General features: G+C 49.6%; 1 protein-coding gene across 10 annotated transcripts in view; it reads left to right on the top strand.

The window, feature by feature from the left end:
- Positions 1 to 25,951, top strand: part of BCAS3 (BCAS3 microtubule associated cell migration factor) — a 580,473-nt gene that overhangs the window by 533,600 nt on the left and 20,922 nt on the right. For all 10 annotated transcript variants that reach the window (XM_047759073.1, XM_047759067.1, XM_047759070.1 and 7 more), the window contains one exon: positions 21,200 to 21,367. In XM_047759073.1, the coding sequence (XP_047615029.1) occupies positions 21,200 to 21,367 (168 nt within the window). The remainder of the gene's footprint in view (positions 1 to 21,199; positions 21,368 to 25,951) is intronic.

The following is a 25,951-nucleotide window of genomic DNA, read 5'->3' as shown; positions in this document are numbered from 1 at the left end:
TCCAAACAGATGACTTGACCACAGCCCCACGCGCACCGCCTTAGAGGGTATGCCTGCTGTGGGGATCAGCAGAGGGACCATTCCCTGCCCAGGTGACTCTGACTCTGGGAAGGCGGCACAGAGGAGCTGGAGCTGGACCATGGAGGGCGGCTGGCATTGTCAGTTGGCACCTCTTATTGTTAGTCTGAAACATGCCAGTGCTTCATCTTTTCCTCTGTGTCCTGTGTTGCCCCTTGGACACACACACACACACACACACACACACACACATGCTCGCATGCACATGCCTATTCCCTTTTCCATAAAACTGCTCTCCAGCTGTTGGAATACTAGAATCACAGCTCTCTGAATCTCTCCTCCAGGTTAAACAAGCTCAGGTTTTTCCCTCTCTGCTTTCCTTCCTCGGTGCCAGGAACCAAGGCATCGTGCCATGCATTTAAGATACAGAGAAAGGAAGGAAGGAGGGGAGGGAGGAAGGGGGAAAGAAAGGAAGAGAAAGAAGAAAGAAGGGAGGCAGGAAGAAAAGAAAAAGCAGTGCTGCCCTCACTCACTTACAGTCAGTCTATGAGAAGATAGACCAGAAAATACTTTATTGTCATTTTTCTGTAATCTGCCACCTTTACCAAAATTCTCAGCACTCAGCAGCACAGTGGCTGGATCATACCAGACACTCCATAAGTGTCTCTTGTGGAGCTGACCACACCATGGAGCTGTCATAAAGGGAAGCCCAGGGGGCTCTGGGGGCTGGAGGAAAACCTCAATCAGCCCCCTGCCCTTCTGAGCCCCTGCGACAGGCGGGACTCCTCAGATGCGTGGAAATGGGAAGTGCTGACCCACTGATGTAAAGGAGAGCTGCTCAGCAACTGTCTGAGGATTCGGGAGCCCAGTGGAAATCCTGTATTTAGACGGATAATTGGCCCAGGGCTTCTTCAGTGAAAGCATTTAGACTGGGACACCCTCACTGCCCTCTGTGCAGACAGTCTGATTGCCCCCTCTACTCTGTGCAGCGATGGACCCAAATATAAGCCGGCATTAAAAAAAACCAAGCAGGAGTTCCCCTTGTGGCTCAGAGGAAGCGAATCCGACTAGGATCCATGAGGACGCAGGTTCGAACCCTGGCCTCACTCGGTGGCTTAAGGATCTGGTGTTGCCGTGAGCTGTGGTGTAGGTCGAAGACAAGGTTCGGATCTGGCATTGCTGTGGCAATGGTGTAGGCCAGCAGCTGTGGCTCCGATTCGATCCCTAGCCTGGGAACCTCCATATGTCATGGGTGTGGCCCTGAAAGCCTCTCCCCCCCCCCAAAAAAAAAAAAACCATCATAACAACAACAAAAAATAAACAACCAAACTAGGTACTAAAGGAGTTTGGAAGAGGCACCATATGTAGACAAAGTTACTGCCATGGGGAGTTCCCACTGTGTGGGGCCCAGCAAATAAGAGCCCAACCGGTATCCATAAGGATGAGGGTTTGATCCCTGGCCTCGCTCAGTGGGTTAAGGACCCGACATTGCCGTGAGCGATGGTTAGGTCACAGATGCGGCTTGTACACCGAGTTGCTGTGGCTGTGGTGTAGGCCAGCAGCTTCAGCTCTGATTCAGCCCTAGCCTGGGAACTTCCATATGCCACATGTGTGGCCCTAAACATAAATAAATGCATAAATAAATAAAAATAAAGTTACCACCAGGGCAGGCGCACACTCTACTTGTTTGTATGTTCAAGACCTCAAGACTGCTCGCTGTCCCTAGCAGTGAAATTCATGAAGTACACTTAATACATCTATTCTCAGGAACGATTTTGTAAATAAGGTCTTTGTCTCTACTGAAGTTCTTTATTAGGTGTTGAAGTTGTTCAGAGGGCCTGGGCCCCTTGTGTGAAATTGCAAATCTCTAAAATTCAAACATTGTCCTTAATGAACCGTCAAGATGAATAATCTTTCCTAAACTTGGCAACATTATCTTTCCAGGAAAAATAGAGATATCAGTTATATTGTGGAAGAACCCGAGCCACGGCTGTAATGAGAGCCACAACGGTGACAATGCCAGCTCCTTAACCCACCGAGCCACAAGGGAACTCCCTTAATTATACTTATTTGAATATTGCAGGCCGAAGGTACTTGCTGAGTAGAGACCTCAGGAGTGCCCCTCTAAGGAGCATGAGGATCTCTCCTTCTCAGAGTTATTTTAAAATGAAAGATTGAAGGATGGTGCTGCCTGGAGGCAGGATAGTGGCTGAGAAATGCCTTTAAGAGCTCCCTTTCAGACCCATGATACCTACATACTTCAGATCAAAAGATAATCAAGCCTTGTTCTTTCATCCAGTCATTCAGTAAACGTTTACTGGGCACCTATTATGTGGCAAGATCTGTGCTGTAGGCCCTTGAGTATCTTGGGGACATCAGAAAAACTTCAGGGGGAGCCCGTTTGATCCCGGAGGGCAGTGGTGCAGGATCTTGTGCAACATGAAAGAGCTACAGCAAAGATGTTACTGGTGACTCTCACATTCCTGGTTTAGCAATGAGCAGCGCACTGAGCTATGTGGATCTTCCCACAGCACGAGAAGCCACACAGCTTAGACATCATCCTGACGTCTCAAAGGGTCTGGAGGGAAGTGGTGAAGGCAACAGCCTAAGGCCATCTGGCTTCTAAGGGTAAAATTAGTACTTTGCCTGCAGATGACACGTTATCGTCTTGAAGGTTCTATCGCCTACCTTGTCATTTGAATCTTTGCATAACTTGGAGAAGTATGAATAACTAGCCAGAGTAACTAGCACTATTATTCCTCTTTCCAGTAGAGAAAACTGAGGTGCCAGGAGGTTGAGTGACTGGCTAGAATGGAGCCGAGCCAGAGCAGGCCCTCAGTTTCCTCCTCTGAATCAGGTGTCTGTACCAGCAGAGCTGTGACCTGAGAACCACCTTGTCCATCCAGAGCATCCGTCCCCCACCCCCACTGCATGATGGTTTAAGATATAAGGTGCTACCTGAAGAGAAGAGACTGCAGCTAGATTCAAGGGGTACACGCAACAGTTGGGCCTTGAAGGTAGACATCCAGTTGGGAGGCAGGGTTGGTTCGCCCAGGCAGGGGGGTACCATCCTGGATCAGGAGGGTCACCTCCTACATGAAAGATTATGGAGCTCAGGAAGGTTTGGTGAGTTTACACGTTCGTTGAGCTGTTCGGGAGGCATTTCTGTAAGAAAGATGGCTTGATTTTTATTTACTTTTTAAATTTTTAATTTAGTTTTTTTTTGGGGGGGGCCACACCCACGATATATGGACGTTCCCAGGCTAGGGGTTGAATCAGAGCTGCACCACAGCCACAGCCACGCAGGATCCAAGCGGCGTCTGTGACCTGCACCATAGCTCACGGCAAGGCTGGATCCTTAACCCACTGAGCGAGGCCAGGGATTGAACCCACATCCCCATGGATACTAGTCAGCTTTGTAACCTGCTGAGCCACAGGGGAAACTCCTACTTTTGTTGAAATAGTCTGAGGCGTATGAGAAAGCTCTTCTAGTAACTTTTCCTCCCTAAAGGCATTTCTAAATCTCAAATGAAGCACAGTGAGAAATTAATTCTTTCATTCAGCTGTTGGCTCTAACTCAGGCTTAGATGACAGGGCCGTGCCGGTCTGAGATGGTAACACAAGGTCTCCAGGCCCCTCCTAAGGGCTTCTTGGCGCCTTGACTTTTTTTTTTCTCTCTCTCTCCCCTATGGATGACTCTGCTCTTCCTCTGATTCACTGAGTCCCCCAGGTCCAAAGATAAAAAGCTAGGTTTCAACAAACACACTCCTCCTGGGCTGACTCTATAAACCTCCTTGCGTGAGTGTAGCAGGAACAAAATATGTCGCTTCCTCCTCCGGGGAGGGCTGGGTCTTGCTCACCCGGGGAACGGGTAGAGGAGGCTCTCCTGGCCTTTTTGAACTGGCTTCTCAACTAGGGAAATGAATAACATCCTGATTGGCCCCTGTGGACTAGAAGTGGAGGAAAAGGAGGGGGGATCGTGGCCCCAAGCTCCAGCCAAGGCATACGACTCACTTTACCCACAGGCGCCAAACTTGGCACACAGTGAGACCCATGCACGCAGGGGAAATCATAACCAGATTGACACGGTTTCGGGGGCATTTTCACACTTACTGCTCAAGTGGGTATTTTACAAGGCCTAAGCAGAGTCTCCTTCATAGATAAGCAAGCATTCCCCAGCCTTCTCCTATAGGCAGGAAGGCCAGAGGGGAAAGGGCAGACACCCCATGCCCAATACACACACACAACCCAAGCATCACACCGCCCAACCCACACACACACACACACACACACACACACACACACACACACACACACAAAACTACTCCGCCCCTAGACTGAGCACAAGGTATGAATTTCTCTGTTTGCTTTAATAGAGAGTTAACCCCAGGCCTTAGATTTGTGTTAACACTTAACACAAGGTGGAGCTGAGGGGAAAGGCTGAGGGTTGAACTGTGGAGGCAGGGGTGGTGGGGGGACAGTGGCAAGGGAGAGAGAGGGCAGCTGAGTGCCCGGAGATAATAGACCCAGGACTGACTTGCAAGACCTAGTCCTGTCTGCTTCTGCTCCTGCTCCTGTTGGGGGCCAGGACCCACCCCCTCTAAGGCCTCAATGTCCTTGCTGGCTCGTGGCCCGCACTGGGAGTAGCGCAGGATGGGGTTCCTACACCTCTGCCCTGCCCCCACTTGACTCCCCGAACTCACAGTCTCAGCTATGAAATGGGGACTCATAATAGCTGCTTTGCCTCGCGCTTCAGGGTGTCGTGAGGATTCAGGGGGGAATGGCCTGCGAAAGCACCTTGTAAAGGGAACATCGGCGTGAGTGTAAGGGATTATTGTCATTCTGCAGATTTCCACGCCTCATTGCTTCCCCCTGTGTGTTCCCGCAGGGGCGTCTCCCCTTCTCCCTCCATCCTCCTGGAGTTCCGTGCCTGAGCTGCTGAGTCAGTGTCACCAGCCCCGGCCAAACAAATGCTTGGACATGTCAAGGCAGGAAATGACCGTTCCCCGGGCACCCCCACTGGTTCAGGTGCTGAACACACCTTGTGCGATAAATTCAAGTGATACCGAGCTGAGCCCCGCCCCCAGCCCATGGGCTCCCAGGCCAGGAAATGAGGCCAGAAGTCAGGGACGTCCCTGTAGGACAAGGGGCCTGAGCAAAGCACTAGCCACGCTTTCCAAAAGATCACCTGTCCAGGCGTTGGTCCCACTTCTGCGCCCACCACAGGCAGCTGTGGCATGTTGGTTTATTCACTAAGGACTTTCATGGATGGTGCCACAGCTACCCTGCGAACCAAGAGACTAAGGTGACTGAGGCAAGTCCAAGGTTCCCTCTGACCCTCCGTATCCTCATCTATAAAATGGAGTCGACTGGGTCTGTCCTGCCCATGGTAGAAATTGCTGTGATCTGGAGTTCCCCTGTGGTGCAGTGGAAATGAATCTGACTAGGAACCATGAGGTTGCAGGTTCCATCCCTGGTCTCACTCTGTGGATTAAGGATCTGGCATGGCTGTGAGCTGTGGTGTAAGTTGCATACGTGGCTTGGATCCTGCGTTGCTGTGGCTGGCAGCTGTAGCTCTGATTTGACCCCTAGCCTGGGAACCTCCATATGCTGAAGGTGTGGCCCTAAAAAGCAAAAAGAAAAGAAAAGAAATTGCTGTGATCCTAGAATGTAAATGAAATCATCACGGGAAAATAAGCAGTAATTCTGTGAAATTATGTGAGGTATTATTCTTCATGAGGCACCGACTCCCTGCCCCCATGCAAGGACCGTCCTGCCCTCCTCTTTGTTCTCAGACACCCCTTTCCCCCCTGGGCATTGTCCTCTAGCCGCCTCCAACCTCCACGCCTGATAGAAGCCATGCCCAGCCAGCCCAGCTCCAGTGGGGTGTCCCGTGTTGTCCCAACAGCACCTGCTTCTCAGGCCCTGAGGCCAAGTCTTTACTGAACAGCTTCGCTGGAAGGGCCTAGAAAGTAGAAATCCTCTTATATATTAGACTTCATATCAGAACACAGGTCAGGCCCAGATCTTCATCCCAAAATGCCTGTGGCAGAAAATCCAGTTCAGGATTCCCCTGGTGGGTGTTTTTGTTTGTTTTTTTATTATTGTTGTTTTTTGGCTGCCACATGCGGAAGTTCCAGGATCAGGGATCAAACCCAAGCCACAACAGTGACAACGCTGAATCCTTAACCCACTGAGCCACTAGGGAACTCCGAGATCGGATGGGTTTTGCTGGCAGGAACTGGTAGAAGGCTGACCACCCATGACAGATGGCAATGCCTGTGGCCCAAGCCAGGAGCACCCTTTTCAAGACCACAGAGGTGGTGGACGACTAGAATAACTAAACCGAAAAGAGGCAGGGTGTCAAACCAGTCACCTCCGGGACCCCCTAGCACGTCCAGGATAGGGTGAGTCTCCCTTCCTTTCCCCACAGCCACTGGCCTGGGGGCTCAGAGCAAATGGTACCAGGACCCACTTTGCCCAGCCATCCCCCTCTGGCCTTCGAAAACGCCTGAGACCAGCGGGGCCCAGGCCTGCCAAGCTGGGCCTCCATTCACCTCAGCCAGCCGGGGAAGCAGAGAGGTCTCCTCTGAGGAAATGCAGGTCCCCAGGAAGGACCGAACATAACCCAACAGGACAAGCCGTGCTTGTCTGGGTGTATCTTGGGTTTCACATCTGAAATCCCGTCGTGATAAATCTGATGGATTTGAAACATCTTCTTTGATTAATAAAAACAGAGGACGTCTTAGCCCCAGGTTTCAGACTTCAGAGTTCTCCTCAGTGGAGCGCCTCAAATTTGGCTCCTTTGTGGAGCACTGTAAACTCTTTTAAGACAAACGCAGGATTTTCGTTGGGTGGTTCCCCCTACAACAGCTACAGCTCATTGGCAAAAACTGCTTTAAAATTCTGGAACAGGAAATCTGAGCAGAAAACGCCCTTACTGAAAGAAAAAAATTTTTTTAATTTTAATTTTTATTTATATTTTATTTTATTTTATTTTATTTTATTTTACTTTTTGTCTTTTCACGGCCGCGCCCACAGCATATGGAAGTTCCCCGGCTAGGGGTGTAATCGGAGCTGGTGCCGCTGGCCTACACCAGAGCCACAGCAATGCTGGATCCGAGCCATGTCTGCGACCTACACCACAGCTCATGGCAATGCTGGATCCTTAACCCACTGAGTGAAGCCAGGGATCGAACCCACAACCTCATGGTTCCTAGTCGGATTTGTTTCCTCTGCACCACGACGGGAACTCCAAAAAGTAAAAAATTTTTAAAAAGGAGTTCCCATCGTGGGGCAGCAGAAACGAATCCGACTAGGAACCATGAGGTTGCGGGCTCGGATCTGATGTTGCTGTGGCTGTGGTGTTGGCCCGCAGCTGTAGCTCTGATTCAACTCCTAGTCTGGGAACCTCCATGTTCTGTGGGTGTGGCCCTAAAAAGAAAAAAAAAAAAAAAACCCTTACAGGTCCTGCAGCTATATTTTCAAAATGAAAGTTTAGCCTGGATTTTCAGGGGGACAGTACAGGCTTTGGAGGCAGATGAACCTAAAATCAGAATCCTGACCATGCCCCTAATATTGTCGTCTTTGTTAAAAAACAAAAAAACAAACAAAAAAAACTATTGTTATTATAGTTGACTTACAATGTTCTGTCAATTTCTACTGTACAGTGAAGTGATCCACTTATACATATATATACATTCTCTTTCTCACATTATCTTCTGTCGTGTTCCATCTTGAGTGATTGGATATAGTTCCCTGTCTATATAGCAGGACCTCATTGCTTATCCATTCTAAATGTAATAGTTTGCATCTATCAACCCCAAACTCCCAGTCCATCCCACTCCCTCCCCCTCCTGCTTGGCAACCACAAATCTGCTCTCCATGGCTGTGAGTCTGTTTCTGTTCTGCAGATAGGTTCATCTGTGCCATATTTTAGAGTCCACATGTAAGTGATATCATATGGTATTTGTCTTGCTCTTCCTGACTTATTTCATTCTTTTTATGGCTGAGTAGTATTCCATTGTGTATATATGCCACGTTTTCTTAATCCATTCATCTGTCGATGGATTTAGGTTATTTCCATGTCTTGGCTCTTGGGAAGTGGTACAGTATCATAGGGATGCATGTATCTTTTTGAATGAAAGTTTTGTCTGGATATATGCCCAGGAAAATTCAGCCTGGATTTTCAGGGGGAAAGTATAAGCTTTGGAGGCAGATGAGCCTAAGATCAGAATCCTGACCCTGTCCTTGATATTCTCATCTTGAGAAAAACTTTAACTTCTCTCTGCCTCCATTTCTTGATCTGCAAAATGGGAATATTAGCACCAACCTCTTAAACCTGTTAGGGCGGTTTCAATGGGGTAATGCATGTGAAGCGACTATGCCTGGTGCAAAATAGACACTTGACAAATGTTAGTTCTCCTGCCTTTCCTGGCATCTGATCTGATCACAGAAGTAATTATCTGGAATCGGGACCATCCTAGAAAACCTGGTCTGCGTGCTTACTTGTCTTGAGAGTGACAATTCCATGAAGTTTTTCCATTTGTGGAGCCGTTGGGTTTCTGAGGAGGCCATTTGTCTTGTGGTGTATTCTGGTCTTCGCCCCAGGAATCCTGGGTCTCCACCAAATTTTCTCTGCACCGTTGGAAGTGGGCAAAGCATCCTGAAGCAAGTGGTTTCCTTGCAGTCTCGCTGCAGAATGATTCTCGTCTTCCCACTTGGCAGGGGTGTGGGGTGTGGGTGGGGGAACATCTTGATTGTGCCCCGTTTAAAGCAGAGAAGGAAAAGGTCTCTGGGATCCAGTCTGGGACGTGCCAGTGTCAGCCCAACTTGGAAAGCTCCCCTGTTTGAGGCAGATCTAGGTCTGGTCTGAGTGGAAAGCCAGTGGCAATTCTCCGTCTTGCGACCTGCAGTGATGACTGATTTCCTGGCTTCCCAGGCAAAAAGCAGGGTCCTACTCAGTGACCTGATGATGTGAGGGGCTCAGACCTTCCTTGACAGTCATGAGAGGGTGTCTCCTAGGCAACTACGTCCTGTTTCTCCAAAGGATGGTGGGAGTGTGGGGGTGGGGCAGGGTGAGGACAAAGGTGACAGGGAAAGGGACTCGATTTAAAAATCGACTCCTTCCGGAGTTGCTCTTCTGGCCCTTTCTGATCTGATGTATGAAATTTGTACAGGGGTGGAATTGTTTCTGCTGTTTTCCACCCACGAGTTGGAGCACATTCCTGATATGGATTAAAAAGAAATATGCCAGATGTACACAGGGGTGGGTCACCATTGCGTGCAGCCAGCCAGAGCCACTGGGAGAAAAGTCAAACACGGGCCATCCGGCTGCAGGCTCACCTGCCCTGGCTGAGTCAAGCACAAGTCAAGTTGATGAGGGAACCAACTCAGCAAAGCCAGGCTTCCCCTCCCGTGCTTCTCAGTCTCCACGCTTCCAGGTCCCGGCGTGAATGCTTCTGCCACAAGCCCTTTCTTCTTTCTCAGCATTTTCTTTGTATTTGTTGGTTTGTTTTATGCTGATTACAGAAGTTAAAAGAAAGAGAGAGGTTCAAAGTAACGGAAGAGCTCCGTATAACCCAACTGTCCAGAGGCAACCACGGTTAATAACATTTTGTCATGAATCATTTAAAATGGGTGTTTTTTTTTATGCTTGCTTTACATTGTTCGGTAATACTAACTACACAGTTTTGTTTTACTTTGTTTTAAAGTTGAAATGTAAGAACGGATATATGCATATGTATAACCGACTCACTTTGCTGTAAACCTGAAGCTAATACAGCCTTGTAAATCAACTGTACTCCAATAAGATGTAACAAGTAAAATAATGAAATCAAATAAAACTGAAGTATAGTTGGGAGATCCCGCTGTGGCACACTGGGTTAAGGGTCTGGTGTTATCTCTGCAGAGACTTGGGTTGCTGCTGAGGCTCGGGTTTGATCCCAAGCCCAGTGCCGTGGATGAACCATCCATGTTGCTGCCGCCATGACATAGATCATAGCTGCAGCTTGGAATTGATCCCTGACCTGGGAGCTTCCATATGCTGTGGGTGCAGGCAACAAATAAATAAATAAAATTGAAGTTTAGTTGATTTACAATGTTTCAGGTGTCCAGCATTGTGATTCTGTTTTATATACATATAAACACATGTGTGTATGTATATATTCTTTTTCAGATTCTTTTCCATTGTAGATTAAGATATTGAGTATAGTTCCCTATGCTATACAGTAGGTCCTTGCTGTTTGTTTTCTATGTAGTAGTGTGTATCTGTTAATCCCAAATAATTTAGCATCATCTCTTAAAGACCTACTCCTGTTTTACTGACTTCCCTTGTGGCTCACAGCATAAGTACTTCTCCTATTTTAAACATGATTTTTCTTTTCTTTTCTTTTCTTTTTTTTTTTTTTTTGTCTTTTGTCTCTTTTTTAAGGCCACACCCATGGCATATGGAGGTTCCCAGGCTAGGGCTCTAATCAGAGCTGTTGCTGCCGGCCTATGCCAGAGCCACAGCAACGCCAGATCTGAGTCTTGTCTGTGACCTACACCACAGTTCACAGCAACACCGGATCCGTAACCCACTGAGCAAGGCCACCGATCGAACTTGCAACCTCGTGGTTCCTAGTCGGATTCGTTTCTGCTGCGCCACGACAGGAACTCCCAAACATGATTTTTCATGACTGCCTAATGTTCCACTGCCACAATGAAGTATAATACACTTTACAAATACCTTAATATAAGGCTGCATTAGAGTATCAGTGAGCATCCTTACGCACAAACGTCGTTGGCATCTTAGGTTATATGCTTGGGTTAAGTTTCTGGAAGTGATTCCTAGGTCAGTAGTTGGGCATGTTTGTAAAAAGCTCTTTAGACCTATTGCCAAATTAGATAATTTATACCAATTGATCTCATTTCATCCTTACCCATGTTGAGTATGATTCTGTTTATTCATTGAAGAATTTGGAGGAGTTCCCATTGTGGTTCATTGGGTTAAGAACCCAACATAGTGTCCATGAGAAAGCAGGTTTGATCTCTGGCCTCACTCAGTGGGTTAAGGATCTGGCACCGCTGCAGGCTCAGATCTGGTTTTGCAGTGGCCATGGTGTAGGCTGGCAGCTGCAGCTCAGATTTGACCCCTAGCCCAGGAACTTCCATATGCCACAGGTGTGGCCTTAAAAAGGAAAAAAAAAAAATAGAATTTAGGGAACAGAAATACCTTCTGCCCACCCTCAGATGTGAGGAGACCAGGGATGTGAGGGACCTGACCTCTAGCTAAGAGGCCACCTCCCCTGCTCTCCTGTGCCCCCTGCAGGATCCTCAGAGAAGTGGGGGAGCACCTGCCCACTTAGATGCCGTGACTCCATATCAAAGGCTCTTGCTGTGTAATGACACAGAACCACTCAGCTTTCATGATGGAGTTACCCAGACTGGGAGTCGATGTACCTCTGTGCCACCCTGTATTCTCCTGGGGGCCGCTTCCGCTGCATATGGAGGTTTCCATGCCAGGGGTCTAACCAGAGCTGTAGCTGCCGGCCTACGCCAGAGCCACAGCAACTTGGGATCCGAGCCATGTCTGCAACCTACACCACAGCTCACGGCAACACCAGATCCTTAACCCTCTGAGCAAGGCCAGGGATCAAACCTGCAACCTCATGGTTCCTAGTTGGATTCGTTAACCACTGAGCCACGACGGGAACTCCTCAAGCTGCTTGTTTTCTGGTCCAGACATGTCTCCACTCACCTTCTAAGCCTTTCACAGACTCCCACGGCCCCTAAGGAGAGCTGCTCATGGGGCCCCAGGATAGCCCTCTATGTCGGTGTGGCCCCGCACGCGGGTTCCCGTACTGTCTCAGCAGATGCTCATGAGCGCCCCAGGAGGCAAATAATCATTTCCCTATTTTATAGGTCTATTATTTTCCTGGGGCTGCCGTGACAAATGGCCACAAATTGGGTGACTCAAAACAACAGAAACTTATTCGCTCCTATTTCTGGAGGCCACAAGTTCAAAATCAAGGTGTCAGCCGCGTCACGTTCTCACCAAATTTTCTGTAGGAAAATCCTTCCTGGCCTCTTCCAGCCAAGACACGAGTGTTGCTGCTTGAGGATGTCACTGGTTCTTAGAAAATGCAATGTGGTTCGCTTCACCCTGGGAACCTAAGATATCACTTCACCATCTCTCTGTCAGTGGATTATCGTCAATTACATTGGAACTACTCGGCAACCCCTTAAATGAGAGTCATTCACTTATTCTCTGTGTGGTACGGGGGGGATGGAAGACCTCAGGCATCCAGAAACGTTAATGGGAGAATTCCAGTTATCACTGAGATTTGTTATCGATATCCTAAGCTTCAGAGTATGAGTTGTAATCACAGATTGCAACTTGTGAAAGTACTTGGCAGAATGTGGGCTCTATTTTAAATTGCAAAGAAATTTGTAGGGTCTCCATGACTGTTGGATTCCCCTCCTCTGGCCCGGGCACCCTTGACACCTTGGCCACACGTGGCAGTCTGTTCGTGCACTTCTGATGAACCACGAGGGCCTGTGATATCACCACATCTGTCTCACCAGCATCTCCTGGCTTGCCAGCATCAGCTAAGGTGTTTCTCTACTTTGTTGGTATCTTGTACTTCTCTTATTATGTTTACTTCTGAACTGGAGTAGTAGTTTCCCACCCCCACCCCCTGCTTTTTTTTTTTTTTTTTTGCCTTTTTAGGGCCACTCTTGGGGCATGTGGAAGTTCCCAGGCTAGGAGTCTAATCAGAGCTACAGCTGCCGGCCTGCACCACAGCAAGATGGGATCCAAGCTGTGACTGCAGCCTCCACCACAGCTCATAGCAACACTGGATCCTTAACACACTGAGCAAGGTCAGGGATCAAACCCACCTTCTCATGGATTCTAGTCAGGCGCGTTACCACTGAGCCACAATGGGAACTTCCTAGATCCTTTAAAAAGGACCTAACCCCCAAATCTAAACCTCACAGCCAAATGGATGACTATGAGACGAACATGGTACAGGGTCACCAGCGCGGTGAGCACTAGGTCGTCTGGGTCCTTAAAGATTGCCAGGGCTCTGCCCCTTTGCTCTGTGCTCTGTCTGTGGATATGGGTCACAGTTGTCTTGGGAACTGCCCTAAAGGATTGAAGAGAAAAGCGCTCTCCCCGCAGCGCCAGTGTCACGCTTAGTCTGCAGAGCAGGCGGAGGGACTCCAGTGGCTGCTCTCATCACACCGGGGATCAGTCCTCAGTTATCACGGACGTCATTCTCCTCCCAAGCTCTCACCCAGGAAGGCCTGTGTCTTGAAGAGCACTGTTTGTTTTCATTAAAGGATAGCTGATTTACAATGTTGGGCCAATTCCTGCTGTACATTCTTTTTTTATATTATTTTCCAACACAGTCTGTCCCCAGGAGATTGGGAATAGTTCTCTGTGCTGTACGGTAGGATCTTAAATTGTCTATCCAATCGAAATGTAATAGTTTGCATCTGCCAACTCCAGACTCCCAGTCCCTCCCACTCCCTCCCCCTCGGCAACCACAGGTTTGTTCTCTGTGTCTGTGAGTCTTATTTCTGTTTTGTAGATAGACTCCTTTGTGCCCTATTTTACATTCCACATTTATGTTATAATACGGTATTTGTCCTTCGCTTCCTGACTTACTTCACTTGGTGTGATCATCTCTAGGTGCATCCAGTTGCTGTGAACAGATTATTTAATTCTTTTTATGGCTGAATAGTATTCCACTGTATATCTGTGCCCCATCTTCTTAATCCACTCATCTGTCAATGGACATTTAGGTTTACTCCATGTCTGTAGATGCTGCTACGAACATAGCAGTGGATGTGTCTTTTTGGATTATAGTTTTGTCCAGATATATATCCAAGAGTGGGATTGCTGGGTGTTTATTTTTAGTTTTCTTTTTAAAATTTTTAATTCTATGCATTGTATTGTATCTATGGTTTTAAAACCATCATCACAACCTTATTTTAGAACTTGTCCATCCCTCCCCCCAAATCTGTCGCCTTTGGTAACTCTTCAAAGTCCGTAACTTTTTCAAAGTCTGTGAGTCTGTTTCTGTTCTGCAAATAAGTTCATTTGTATCCCTTTTTTAGGCTCCACATATAAGTGATAGCATATGATGTTTGTGTCTCAATGTCTGACTAACTTCACTTAGCACGATAATTTCTAGGTCCATCCATGTTGCTGAAAAAGCCATTATTTCATTCTTTGTATGGCTGAGTAATAGTCCACTGTATGTATGTACCCCATCTTCGTCATCAACTCCTCTGTTGATGGACATTTAGCTGGCTTCCATGTCTTGGCTATTGTGGATAGTGCTGCAATGAACATTGGGCACAATGAACGTGTGTCTTTTCAAGTCATGGTTTTCTCCAGATAGATGCCCAGGAGTGGGTTTGCTGGATCATATGATACGTCTGTTTTTAGTTTTCTGAGGAACCTCCATACTGTTTTCCATAGTGATTGTACCAACTCACATTCCCACCAGCAGTATAGAAGGGTTCTCTTTTCTCCGCACCCTCTCTGGTGTTTGTTATTTGTACACTTATTAATGATGGCCATTCTGACTGGTATGATGTGGTACTTCATTGTAGTTTTGATTTGCATTTTTCTAATAATGAGCGATGTTGAACATCTTTTCGTGTGCCTGCTGGCTATCCATATATCTTCTTTGGAGAAATAGCTATTAAGTCTTCTGCCTACTTTGCAGTTGGGTTGTTTGTTTTCTTATTATTGTTGAGTTATATGAATTGTTTGTATATTTTGGAGATTAAACCCTTGTCAGTTGCATCATTTGCAATGATTTTCTCCCGTTCCACAGGCTGTCTTCTCTTTGCTTTCTTTTTTTTTAATGGTTTCCTTTGCTGTGCAAAAGTTGTAAGTTTGATTAGGTCCCATGAAGTGTTGCTCTTGGTACCTGGCCTCCCAGGTGGCTGGAAATCTGATCAACAGGCTCTCATCCAAGTCCAAACTGTGAGCTGAACCTAATGGATGCAAAGTGGAGGCTGAGCCGCAGTCTCCTAAATAACACGGGTGTGATTAGATCAGCTCAAAGGAACATTCCACCTCCCCCATGCTGCCTCCACCCCCTGGGCTTCCCTGCTCCTCAACCATGGTGCACAAAAGATCAAGCACGCGTGCCCTTACCCTCCCTGGGAGCTTGCCGGCTCACCAGCTGTCACCACCATGCCTTTAATGGGTTTGTGAAACCCAAGAACCTGACCCATTTCTCCTCTGGGGAGAGAGTGTAACGCAGGATGCCAAGCTGGGAAGAGGATTCAGGAAGCTCACCTGTATGAGAGCAGCGTGCCATGCCAATGCAGCTTGTTTGGGTTCTTACGATTCCCAGAATCTCAACTCGGAAATAGGTGCACATGGCATTTTCTGGTGGCTCAGTGGATCCAACATTGCCCATGCAGCAACTCCAGTTGCTGCTGTGGCACAGGTTCAGTCCCTGGCCCAGGAACTTCCACAGGCCTCAGGCATGGCAAGCAATCAATAAAGAGTTCCCATTGTGGCTCAGCGGGCTAAGAACCTGACTAGTAGTATCCATGAGGATGTGGGTTCAATCCCTGGCCTTGCTCAGTGGGTTAAGGATCCCGCCTTGCCGTGAGCTGTGGTGTAGGTGGCAGATGCAGCTCAGATCTGGTGTTGCTGTGGCTGTGGCGTAGGCCAGCAGCTGCAGCTCCCATTCAACCCCTAGCCTCGAAACTTCCATGTGCTGTGGGTGAGGCCCTAAAAAGACTAAATAAATAAATAAATATCTGAATATTTAAAAATAAGTGCTCAGAAGGCAGTAGGGTGATATTGTGACGCTGTTTTCTGCTCACTTACAATCTTCCTCCTTCTTTGGATTTAATTTTAGCTCCTTTTTCTGTCTGCCTCCATCTCCTTCCTCCCAGTTCTGGCCCCAGATGTCAGTACCCCCACCCAAAGGGTACTGACTCGAGTGACTGTCACATATTTCAGAGGGTCATCATCTGCCCATAAACATGTTTTGAGTGAGCGCAACACACAAAGCCTGGTGCTTATTACAGACTTATGGTTATGGAGGAATCCATGCCCTCAAGCAGCTTCTGAAGTAGGTTGAAGAGCAGATCATCAAAATAATCTAAGGCCATGTGGGAAGAACACCAGGGGACGGAGCACACTGACCTGGGATCCGAGGATGGGCTGCAGAGGCCTCCATCAACACCCCGAAATTGCCTATAGCATTGGATGGTTGCAGAACACCCCTTTGGGGGTTGGGTTGATCACTTTTATCAGCTTCACCCCAAGAGCTAAAGAACTTTGTTTACCATCGCACTTTGTGGAAGAACCCTCCTGACAAATTTCCATTATCATTATAAGAGAATTTCACCAAGCAAATGAGACTTGAACTGAATTTAGAAAATATACTCAGGCGTTCCCATTGTGGCTCAGTGGAAACGAGTCCGACTAGGATCCATGAGGACGTGGGTTTGAACCCTGGCCTCGCTCAGTGGGTTAAGGATCGGGTGTTGCCGTGAGCTGTGGCGAAGTTCGCAAAAGAGACTTGGATCCCACGTCGCTATGGCTGTAGTGTAGGCTGGCAGCCGAAGCTCCAATTCGACCCCTTGGCTGGGAACTTCCATATGCTTCAGGTGCGGGCCTAAAAAAGAAAAAAGGAAAAGAAAGAAAGAAAATATACTCAGAGAACAGCAGGGTGGGAGGCCGTCCTAAAGGAAGGGGTTTGAAGCATCCTGGGAAGACTTAGAACCAGTGGCCTTAAGTGGCCTCACTTCCCTCAGTCTCGGTAAAATGCAAATCTGTAAAATGGTGATAATCACCGCTTCCCAGAGTTTTCTGAACGACCACGAGCTTTGGGGGGGCAGGGCTCACTTTGTATCACCATCTCTCAGCACGGTGCTTGACTCATATCACCGTGGACACTAATCAATATTTGATGAATGTGTGAGTTAACGGAAATAATAAACGTGAGAGGGCTTGGTAAACAGCAGAGCACCGCTTCAGCAAAAGAGCTTTGTTGCTAAGTACCTACGTTTTGTGCTTTGCAAGCAGCCTGCGCTAAGTGTTTTCTCCCCTTTGAAACCGACCCTTCTCCCCCCCTTCCCCACCCCCTGTAATGGGGCTCAAAGGCCAGCCCATCTGATGGAGTGTCTCTGGACTGGCCAGATAAATGATTGCTTGTGCCGACCACGCTGACAAGATATGCAGTTGCCTAAGAGCCCAGAGGCAACCTCACTCTCCGAGGGCTTGGCCTCTCACCCCAGCCCCTGCTGACACGCACACACCTGCAGCCCTCTTCTCCCTCTGGGACCAGAAGACCCCGGGAGCTCCTTTGCTGGAAGGGGCAGTCAGGACGGGGGCATTGCTGAGCCTCTGCTGAGACTCCTTCCAGCGTCTGTGGTTGCATCCTCTCTGTGACCTCTCAGGACAGCAGAAACCATCAAACGCTCCTTTGCTAGATACCTTTTTTTTTTTTTTTTGCCACACCCATAGCATATGGAAATTCCTGGGCCAGAGATCAAATCTGAGCCACAGCTGCAACCTATGCCACAGCTTCGGCACCACCAGTTCCTGAACCCACTGTGCCAGGCTGGGAATGGAACCCTCCCTGCCGCAGAGACAATGTCAGGTCCTTAACCCTCTGTGCCACAGAGGGAACTCCTGCTGGGTACTTTTTGTACCCCTGCCTCCTAGCCACAACTCCCTCGAGATGTCCAAGCTCAGAGAGAACCGATTACAGCTTCTCTCAATTTTTCTTTTCTCCTCCGTGCCGTCCAATGGACAGGATGACTCATCGGCATGACTGTGATCCTCCAAGAAACCTGGGCTGGTTGCAAGTGGGAAGGATTTTTCAAAGACCATGGCTGAAGGTGACAGGCATCCTCAGAACAAGTTAGGAAAGAGAGAGGTGATTTCTCCCTATTATACTTCTCCACTGGCAGACGAAGCTGAGAGAATGAGCTCCCAGCAAAGACTTAGATGCCTGTCTTCCAGATCTGTCACTTAGCGACTCTGAGTGTGCCACTTCATCGCTCTGAGCGTCCGGCTCCTCTCCTGTAAACCGGAGGCGTACCTGTACTGCCTCTCAGGATCCCTGTGATCGTCAGTGGTTATGCTGATGCTTCAAGTGGTACAAAGCTCCACATATTTTTATTATCAGCGTCTGCACGAGCACACTCCTCTGGTGCGGGGCACTCACTGTGTGCCGGGTGCTTTTACCTTTATCTACGGCGGTCCCGGAAGTACCCCATAAGAGTGTGTTGTTTTTCCATTTTTGCAGATGAGGCATTAGAGGCTCAGAAAGGGAAAGAGCTTGCCCAGCTAACATGCATTCGAACCCCTATTTCTGTTCCCATTCTCCACTGTAACCCTAGCTCATGATCCTTTTCTCCTGTGTACTGTCACTCTGTCCCTTAAAGGATGACATACTCCTCTGGCCCCATCACCCTCTGTCACGGGCCGGGCCTCTTAGCCGCACCCTAATTGCCATTAACCTCGTGCTGGATTGTTTTGTTTTCTTCCTGATTTGGCTTCCTCTGGGCCCTGCTCTCAGCCATGCTGCCCGGACCTCTAAACATAGTCCATACAGACCTTGAGCTTGACCTTGACCGAGCACCTTTCTACGCACCACGCTCTGGTGAAATGAGAAAAGGAAAGCTCTCTCCCTTCCCTTCCCCGGGCCCTGGGACCTCCCTATCCGTAAGGGAGCTTTGGCCCCGAGCGCCCAGGGAAGAAGAGCGCCCATGCTTTGTTGTGAATCCCCTCTTCTGGAAATTACCAAGCATAGACTTCCCAGGCAGACCCTTCAGAGGAACAGCGGTGCGGTAGCTCTTGATCTTGTCAACTGAGGTGGGGGGACGGCGCTAGGGGAGCTCTCAGACTCCTGCCAGGAACCTTCATCCCCTCCCTCCAAGAGCTATTAGCCCCACTTCAGAGATGGAAAAGCGAGATGGAAGGCCTTTGCTTGCATCACTCAGTGAGTGGGCAGTGGCCTCAAAAGCTTAGCTTATGTCATCGGCCCCTGGGTGTCCTTGGGGACCGGACACCTCTGACTTGTCGCTGATACTGACGGAGTGTGGGCTCCAGCGCAAGATTAGCACAGCCCAGGCCCTTGGAGGGCTGGCACCGCGAGCATCCCACCCCCACAGTCCAGTGCCTGGCTTCCCAAACCTTCCCCCTGAGCCTGTCTGAGGGACAGAGAAGATGGTCCAGGGCTGCTCCCCATCCCGGAGCCCTGCCTGATGAGGCGATGCCCAGCAGCCCAGTCCCAAGGTGGGCCTCTTCTCATAGGCGCTGCCCATTCCCCCAGCACCAGGAATCCACCCTACAATTAGGCCAGAGATAAATCAAAGCCAAACTTGGCTGATGACATTCAGGAGCCAGTAGTGACCCTGGCCACACATAGAAATCCTAGCGGGCTGCCCAAGGGCCTTTGTCTGGTCGGGAGAGCTCAGGATTATCTGTCCCTCTTTGCTGATGTATGGAGTCACCGGCTGTCGGAGTGTTTACGAATGGTTATCACCTCGATGCTTTGGCCATTATCAGAGGCAGGGCCGCCTGCCGGGGCAGGGGCTCGCACCCTCTCTATTACCACCTGTCATTGGCAGAGAGTGTGCGCTGACGCTACCCAGTCCTGACTGCCGAGGGGAGATAGTTTCTGACGGCTGATCAAAGAGGAGAAGCAAGGCCTGATAAAAAGAGTGTGTGGTGGTGCACTTTTAACTTTGGGAAACATTGGCATTTGCATTTTTTCCCCATCTTCCTGGTGCTGGCAGGAACCAAGCCCAATAAATGCAGTGGATTCAGTTACCTAATCGCCGGGGAAATGGTATGTGCTTAAAGCAACAGAGCATGACTATAATCTCCTTCCAAGAGAGAGTGGGTGCACTAAGCTTTCACAGAAGACTTGCTGTATCATAAAGTGGAATCATTTAAATTTAGCCTTTGAAGTGATCTCGCACGTAAAATCTAATCTTGGCATTCAGCAGCGCGCCATGAACCTTTTGGAGTTGGGGAGCAGGAAGGATCTTGGCTCAAGATGCCATCCACTCCCTTGCTGCCATCCCCAGGGTGGTTCCCCAGAGGTGCCCCTTTTCCTGGGGCAGCTGGGAGACTAGATGCGGTGGAGCAGAGTGAGTTCTAGGCTGGGCCCTCAGGGGATCTGAGTTGTTGAACCAAGTCTGCCTCAAACTGGCTGTTGGATCTTAGGACTTAACTTTTCTGAGCTTCACATGCAGAGTGAGGATGTTTGGTATAGGTTATAGGATATAGTGGCTTAGAAAGCTTTTTTTAAAATTTTTTTTAATTTAAGCTATGTAACCCCTATTTAAAATAAATCTTTAGATAAAGCCCTATTGTGTCAAACAGAGACAAGTGGAGGGGGTTTGCTTGAAACTGGGGAGGAAAGTCCCTGCCCCTGACCTAGTTCCAGAAGCGGTCCCTGTAGGTCCTCAGAAAACAATTTAAAAACCGCTAGCCCAGGAGTTCCCTTCATGTCTCAGTGGTTAACAAACCCGACTAGGAACCCTGAGAATTTGGGTTCGATCCCAGGCCCCTCTCAGTGTGTTAAGGATCTGGCGTTGATGCAAGCTGTGGTGTAGGTCACAGACGCAGCTCAGATCCAACGTTGCTGTGGCTGTGGCTTCGGTCGGCAGCTACAGCTCCAATTTAACCCCTAGCCTGGGAACTTCCACATGCCCGAGGGTGTGGCCCTAAAAAGCAAAACAAAACAAAACCCCACTAGCCTAGAGTTCCCACTGTGGGCTCAGCCAGCAGGTCCAGAGCCCGACTAGGATCCATGAGGATGTGGGGTCATCCCTGGCCTTACTCAGTGGGTTAAGGATCCTGCATTGCCCAAAGCTGTGGTGTAGGTCAAAGACAAGGCTCAGATCTGGCATTGCAGTGGCTGTGGCATAGGCCAGCCGCTGCAACTCCAATTCAATTCGACCCCTAGCCTGGGAGCTTCATATGCCACAGGTGCAGCCATTCAAAAAAAAAAAAATTAATTAAATTAACCCAACAGCATGAGGTCTCCATGCTCTGATCGGGTCATGTGAGCTGTCATGTTCTGCACGTGGGTGTTGCACGGTGTTGGCTCCATCCCGGGGCGGGGCAGACATAGGGAAACAGCCTGCCCTCTGCAAGGTGGACTCAGCGTCTGACGTGCCCTGTGCACTGCAGGTACCTTCGACCGGAGCGTGACCCTGCTGGAGGTGTGTGGGAGCTGGCCCGAGGGCTTCGGGCTGCGGCACATGACCTCCATGGAGCACACGGAGGAGGGCCTGCGGGAGCGGCTGGCCGATGCCATGGCCGAGTCACCGAGCCGGGACGTGGTGGGATCCGCAACAGGTAAGGGCGGCCTCACGTTTGTAATCTGGCTTGGTCGGGACTGGCGCCCGTGGGTGGAGAACGTCTCTGGAGGGAGAGGAGGGTGTGTGTTTGTCTTAACCATTCGTTTCTTTAGTTAACCCTCTGAGAGCCATCATGTTGGAAGCTTCCGGTACTGGGAAACCTAGTGTAGAGGGGAGCCCCCCCGGGGGAGGGCGGACCCCCTTCTACATGGAATAATGCATACAAACATGCTGTGGCTACACAATTGTATTGTGTACGTGGCTCCCCAAAAGACACCTTCTCCAGGGGAGGAGACAACCTTGGCTCCCCTCAGGTTGTCAGCAGCCCTTGGGCACCAAATGCTAAGGCCAGCATGGCACCTTCTTCGGCCATGCTTCAGGCTTCGTCGCTTGGCAAGTATCAGGGGGCCCTGCCAGGCTGGGAGGGAGCACAGAGGAAGCACAGAGTTCGTGTGACCCGCAACCCCCATCCCAGACAGCTTTTCTTATGCTACATTTTGCCTTTGACTCTGAGAGGGTCCAGCCACTGGGGCCTGGAGTGGCTCCTCACATCCATGGGGCAGAGACAGTCTCAGACGACCGGCGACCGGCGAACCCTGCCCCAAGCACGCAGGTGCACGTGCATGCCTGTGTGTGCACACACACAAATGCAGTTAGGAAAGGCCACAATCTTTCCACCTCCACAGAATGACAGTACAGCCTGCCTCTCCTTTTCTCTAAAGCACCCCTTCTGTCCGAGTCACCTGTGCGGTTAGTGACAGTTCTGGCCCGGCTTTTATGCCTGAGGAAGACTAGCCCCACAGGCCCCCTCTCAGTGTTCTGAGCCCAACAGGAACTTTGTACGGCCTGGGGAGCAGATCTTGGCTACAGGCCTTCCCACTCTTGCTTGCCTGACTCCTCTCAAGACTGTTACCCTTGGGAGTTTCCGTAGCAGCTCAATGAAACGAATCTGACTGCCATCCATGAGGACGCAGGTTCGATCCCTGGCCTCCCTCAGTGAGTTAAGGATCCACCGTTGCCATGAGTTGTAGTGTCGGTCGCAGACATGGCTTGAATCTGATGTTGCTGTGGCTGTGGTGCAGGCCGGTAGCTGTAGCTCCAATTTGACCCCTAGGCTGGGCACCTCCATATGCCGTGGGTACAGCCCTAAAAAGACAAAAAAAGAAACTGCTGCTCTTTACCACAAGCTGCTCCATCCCCGCCCCGCATGCCCACCTCGAGAGGGGGATGCCAGGGAGAACCTCACCACCCTGGGGCAGGAACTGGGACCAGCAAGACTGAGTCAGAGCCTTTTTGGCAGAATTTGAAATGCCTGCCATTATCACACAGTCCCAAGTCCCTGAGGATCCGCCAGGTCTTTTCACTGTTTGGGTTTATGGGTTAAGCGTTTCCGTCTCTTCTTCCCCACCACATTCCACGCCTCCATCCCTCCACTAAGAGGATGGGGACATATTGTCCGCATCTCTATCTCTGTGGCACTAGCTTCGCTCCTGCCCATAGTGCTTGTGTGATAATTGGCAGATGCCTGGATGCAAGAGAGGCAGAGAAGGAGCTGGGCGGAGATGGAGAGGTGCCTTATGTGGCCATAGGTGACAGCCATCTCTGAGGACCAGTCCCCCTCCTCCCCTGCTTCTTCCCTGGAAAGGAAGACGTAGGCCTTGGAAGCTGCAGCAAGCCGTGTCCCAGGTCCTCGACACCCACACTCAGACAGGGCCTGCCACCTGTCCACCCCTGCTATAAAGCCTTCCCACTTATGGATGGCGGGTCCCTATGCTGTTTTTCTCCTGGATCCAGAGACGAGGAGCAGGTCTGCCATTGCTCTAACCCCATTTTGCCTGGAAGCTGGCTGAAGAGGGGAAAGCTTTTCCTTTGCTGAACCTCTCTGGTAGCACAGCTTTCCCCTGCCTCTCTCTGGGGCCCCGGCCAGCCCCGGCTCACACAAGCCAGGGCCGGTGGCACCAGGCTCACTCCTCAAGAGCCGCCCCTCTGGGGCAACCCTCCCCTCCAGCCGCCCTCCCCATCACCCAGCACCTCCACATCGTCCAGCAAACAGATCATAAGGTGCATTCAGACAGGGCTGGGGAACGTCAGCCTGGCACAGACCATTCGTAACCCGAGCAAAGTTGGCAGCAATGCATCTGCCAGACAGCTGAGGGATTCAGGAGAGTCTTTGTGGCCTTAAGCAGGTTCATGAAACTTAAAAAAAAAAAAGAGAGAGAGAGGAAATTAAAACTGCATGGCTCACCAGTCAGAAAATAGGAGACGCCCTTTTTTGAGCAGAGGGATTTCATTTTTCTCCCCAAACTGTCCCCAAATGGGATTCATTTGGTTTTCTTTGACCATATTAAATCTATCAACCTATCTACCTATTGCAAACACACACACACACACACACACACACACACATACACGCACACACAAACTCTGTCTCAATTTTAAGGCCAGTAAGTAAAGCAGACGACATGGAAGCTAACCTGTCCCCCCCTCTGCCATTGTTGAGAATCACTTTTCACATTTTGCAACTCCAGATAAAGTATCAGCCTGGTAGCACAGCCCAGGGCCTTGAAAGGGCCGCCTGGCGTAGCCACACAGGACTCAGCCTGCTGCCCGGAGACAGAAAGGGACATACAACGTGATGTGGGTGAGCATTTCCCACAAGTCACCCCTTGCTCAAGGCAGCTTCTCAGTCCGCCTCTATCTCCATAACCCCATAGGTGGCTCATAGGATAGGGTGACACCAAGCATGTGCCTCTGTTGGGTGCTCCGAGGCACCAGAGATGATCAGTTCCTATAACACCTCCAGCAGGCTCCTTGTTTGGTGTAGCTCCCGGGACAGATGGCCTCTTCATCAGGGTATCAATGGAACACGCTCTCCCGACCTCTGACCTCAAAGCCCATTCTATCTACGCTTCGCTATTATACAGATTTAGCGCCTGATGTGCTGGCATATATTTAACACCCAGCTTTCCAAAGGGAGGCAGGAAAACCCTGATTTATAGCATTGGGGCATTTCCATAGCACAAAAACTTCCATTCCAGCCAATTTCAAGCTATCGGTGGGATGTACCTTGCAGAATTCCTGAAAATGTAACAGCCAGCCAGCTCCCACTCCCCGCTGGTAAGCTGTCCCTTCATGCAAAACAACTCTCCCCCAAAGTAGAGCAAAACCTTTCAAAACCTTACTCCTCAAAGCGCAGTCTCTTCTGTATCAGGGAGCTGATTAGAAGTGCGGCATCTCAGGCCCCACCCAGCTCTATTGAATAGGCACCTACGTTTTAACAAGATCTCTATGCGCATAAAAGTTTGAGCAGGTGCTTTATTTAACCTGTGAGGTGGGCGTTAGTTCAGTCCTCCGTGATGGCTGTGGACCTGTGAGTCTCCTTAGAGCACGTGGGTGATCAGAGCACAGGTGTGATGTGCAAATGCAGCCCTGAAAGAGCTGACTGCTTCGCTTTCTTTCCAACATCATCACAGCTCTTGCCCCTGTGGCCTTTCCATGGTCCCCATTCAGCAAAACTCCAAACTGAGGTCAAGCTGCCTCTGCTCGTACACTTAGGTGGCTGAAGAAAAATCATAAAGTGTTCAGATCGGAGCCTCTGCAAACTTACAGTCTCACCGGTGAGCCCTGCAGACTCTCTGCAGTTTCCTAGTGCCCCCGTTTCCTCAGTTTACACCCACCTTCTGCAGCAGATGCCAGTGCCTGGAACCGTGTCTGGCACAGAGCAGGTGTGCGGTAACTGCCAGATGAATGGATTTTACGTTTAACCTAGATGTTAACAGTTGGGCTACAGTCCCTGCTTTACTGAGGTGGCTCCTGGTGTGTTTTCATTTGTCCTAGAGATTTTCCTCTAAGAGTTTGTATTTTAGTTTTGATTTGTTTCCTATTATTGCTGTGTATTTGGATTTAGTATGAACTGGTCTGGTGCACGTGCTCCATCCACCCACCATCTTTTTTATTTTTTACTTTTTGGTCTTTTTAGGGCCACACCTGTGGCACATGGAGGTTCCCAGGCTAGGGGTCGAATCAGAGCTGTAGTCGCTGGCCTACGCCACAGCCACAGCAATGCAGGATCCGAACTGCTTCTGTGACCTACACCATAGCTCACCGCAATGTTGGATCCTTAACCCACTGAGCGAGGCCAGGGATTTAACCTGCATCCTCATGGATACTAGTCAGATTCGTTCCCACTGAGCCACGACAGAAATTCCCACCACCATCTTGAAGTCAGTCTTTTTCCTTCTTCATGGACACTATCTCAAACTTTCTGTTCCCAGAGCGCCCTCTGTGGCACCACGGGATTGGCTGTGTCTCTGCAGCGCCAGGACGCAGGTTCAGTCCCCGGCTTGGCATAGTGAGCTCAAGGATCTGGCATTGCCACATAGATCACAACTGTGGCTCAGATCTGATCCCTGGCCCTGAAACTCCATATGCCACAGGCTGCAGCCAAAAAAAGAAAAAAAAAAAACTTCCCATTCCCCTCCCATCTCTTACCCAGCCATCTCGTCTCTCACCCCCAGAAGATGGTGGTCGGCATTCGAGAAATCCCCTTGCCCTCCTGCACCCAGACCCTAAACATCCCTGC

Source organism: Phacochoerus africanus, chromosome 14, assembly GCF_016906955.1.
Source record: "Phacochoerus africanus isolate WHEZ1 chromosome 14, ROS_Pafr_v1, whole genome shotgun sequence".
Lineage (NCBI taxonomy): Eukaryota > Metazoa > Chordata > Mammalia > Artiodactyla > Suidae > Phacochoerus > Phacochoerus africanus.
This window is presented reverse-complemented; position numbering and strand designations above follow the sequence as displayed.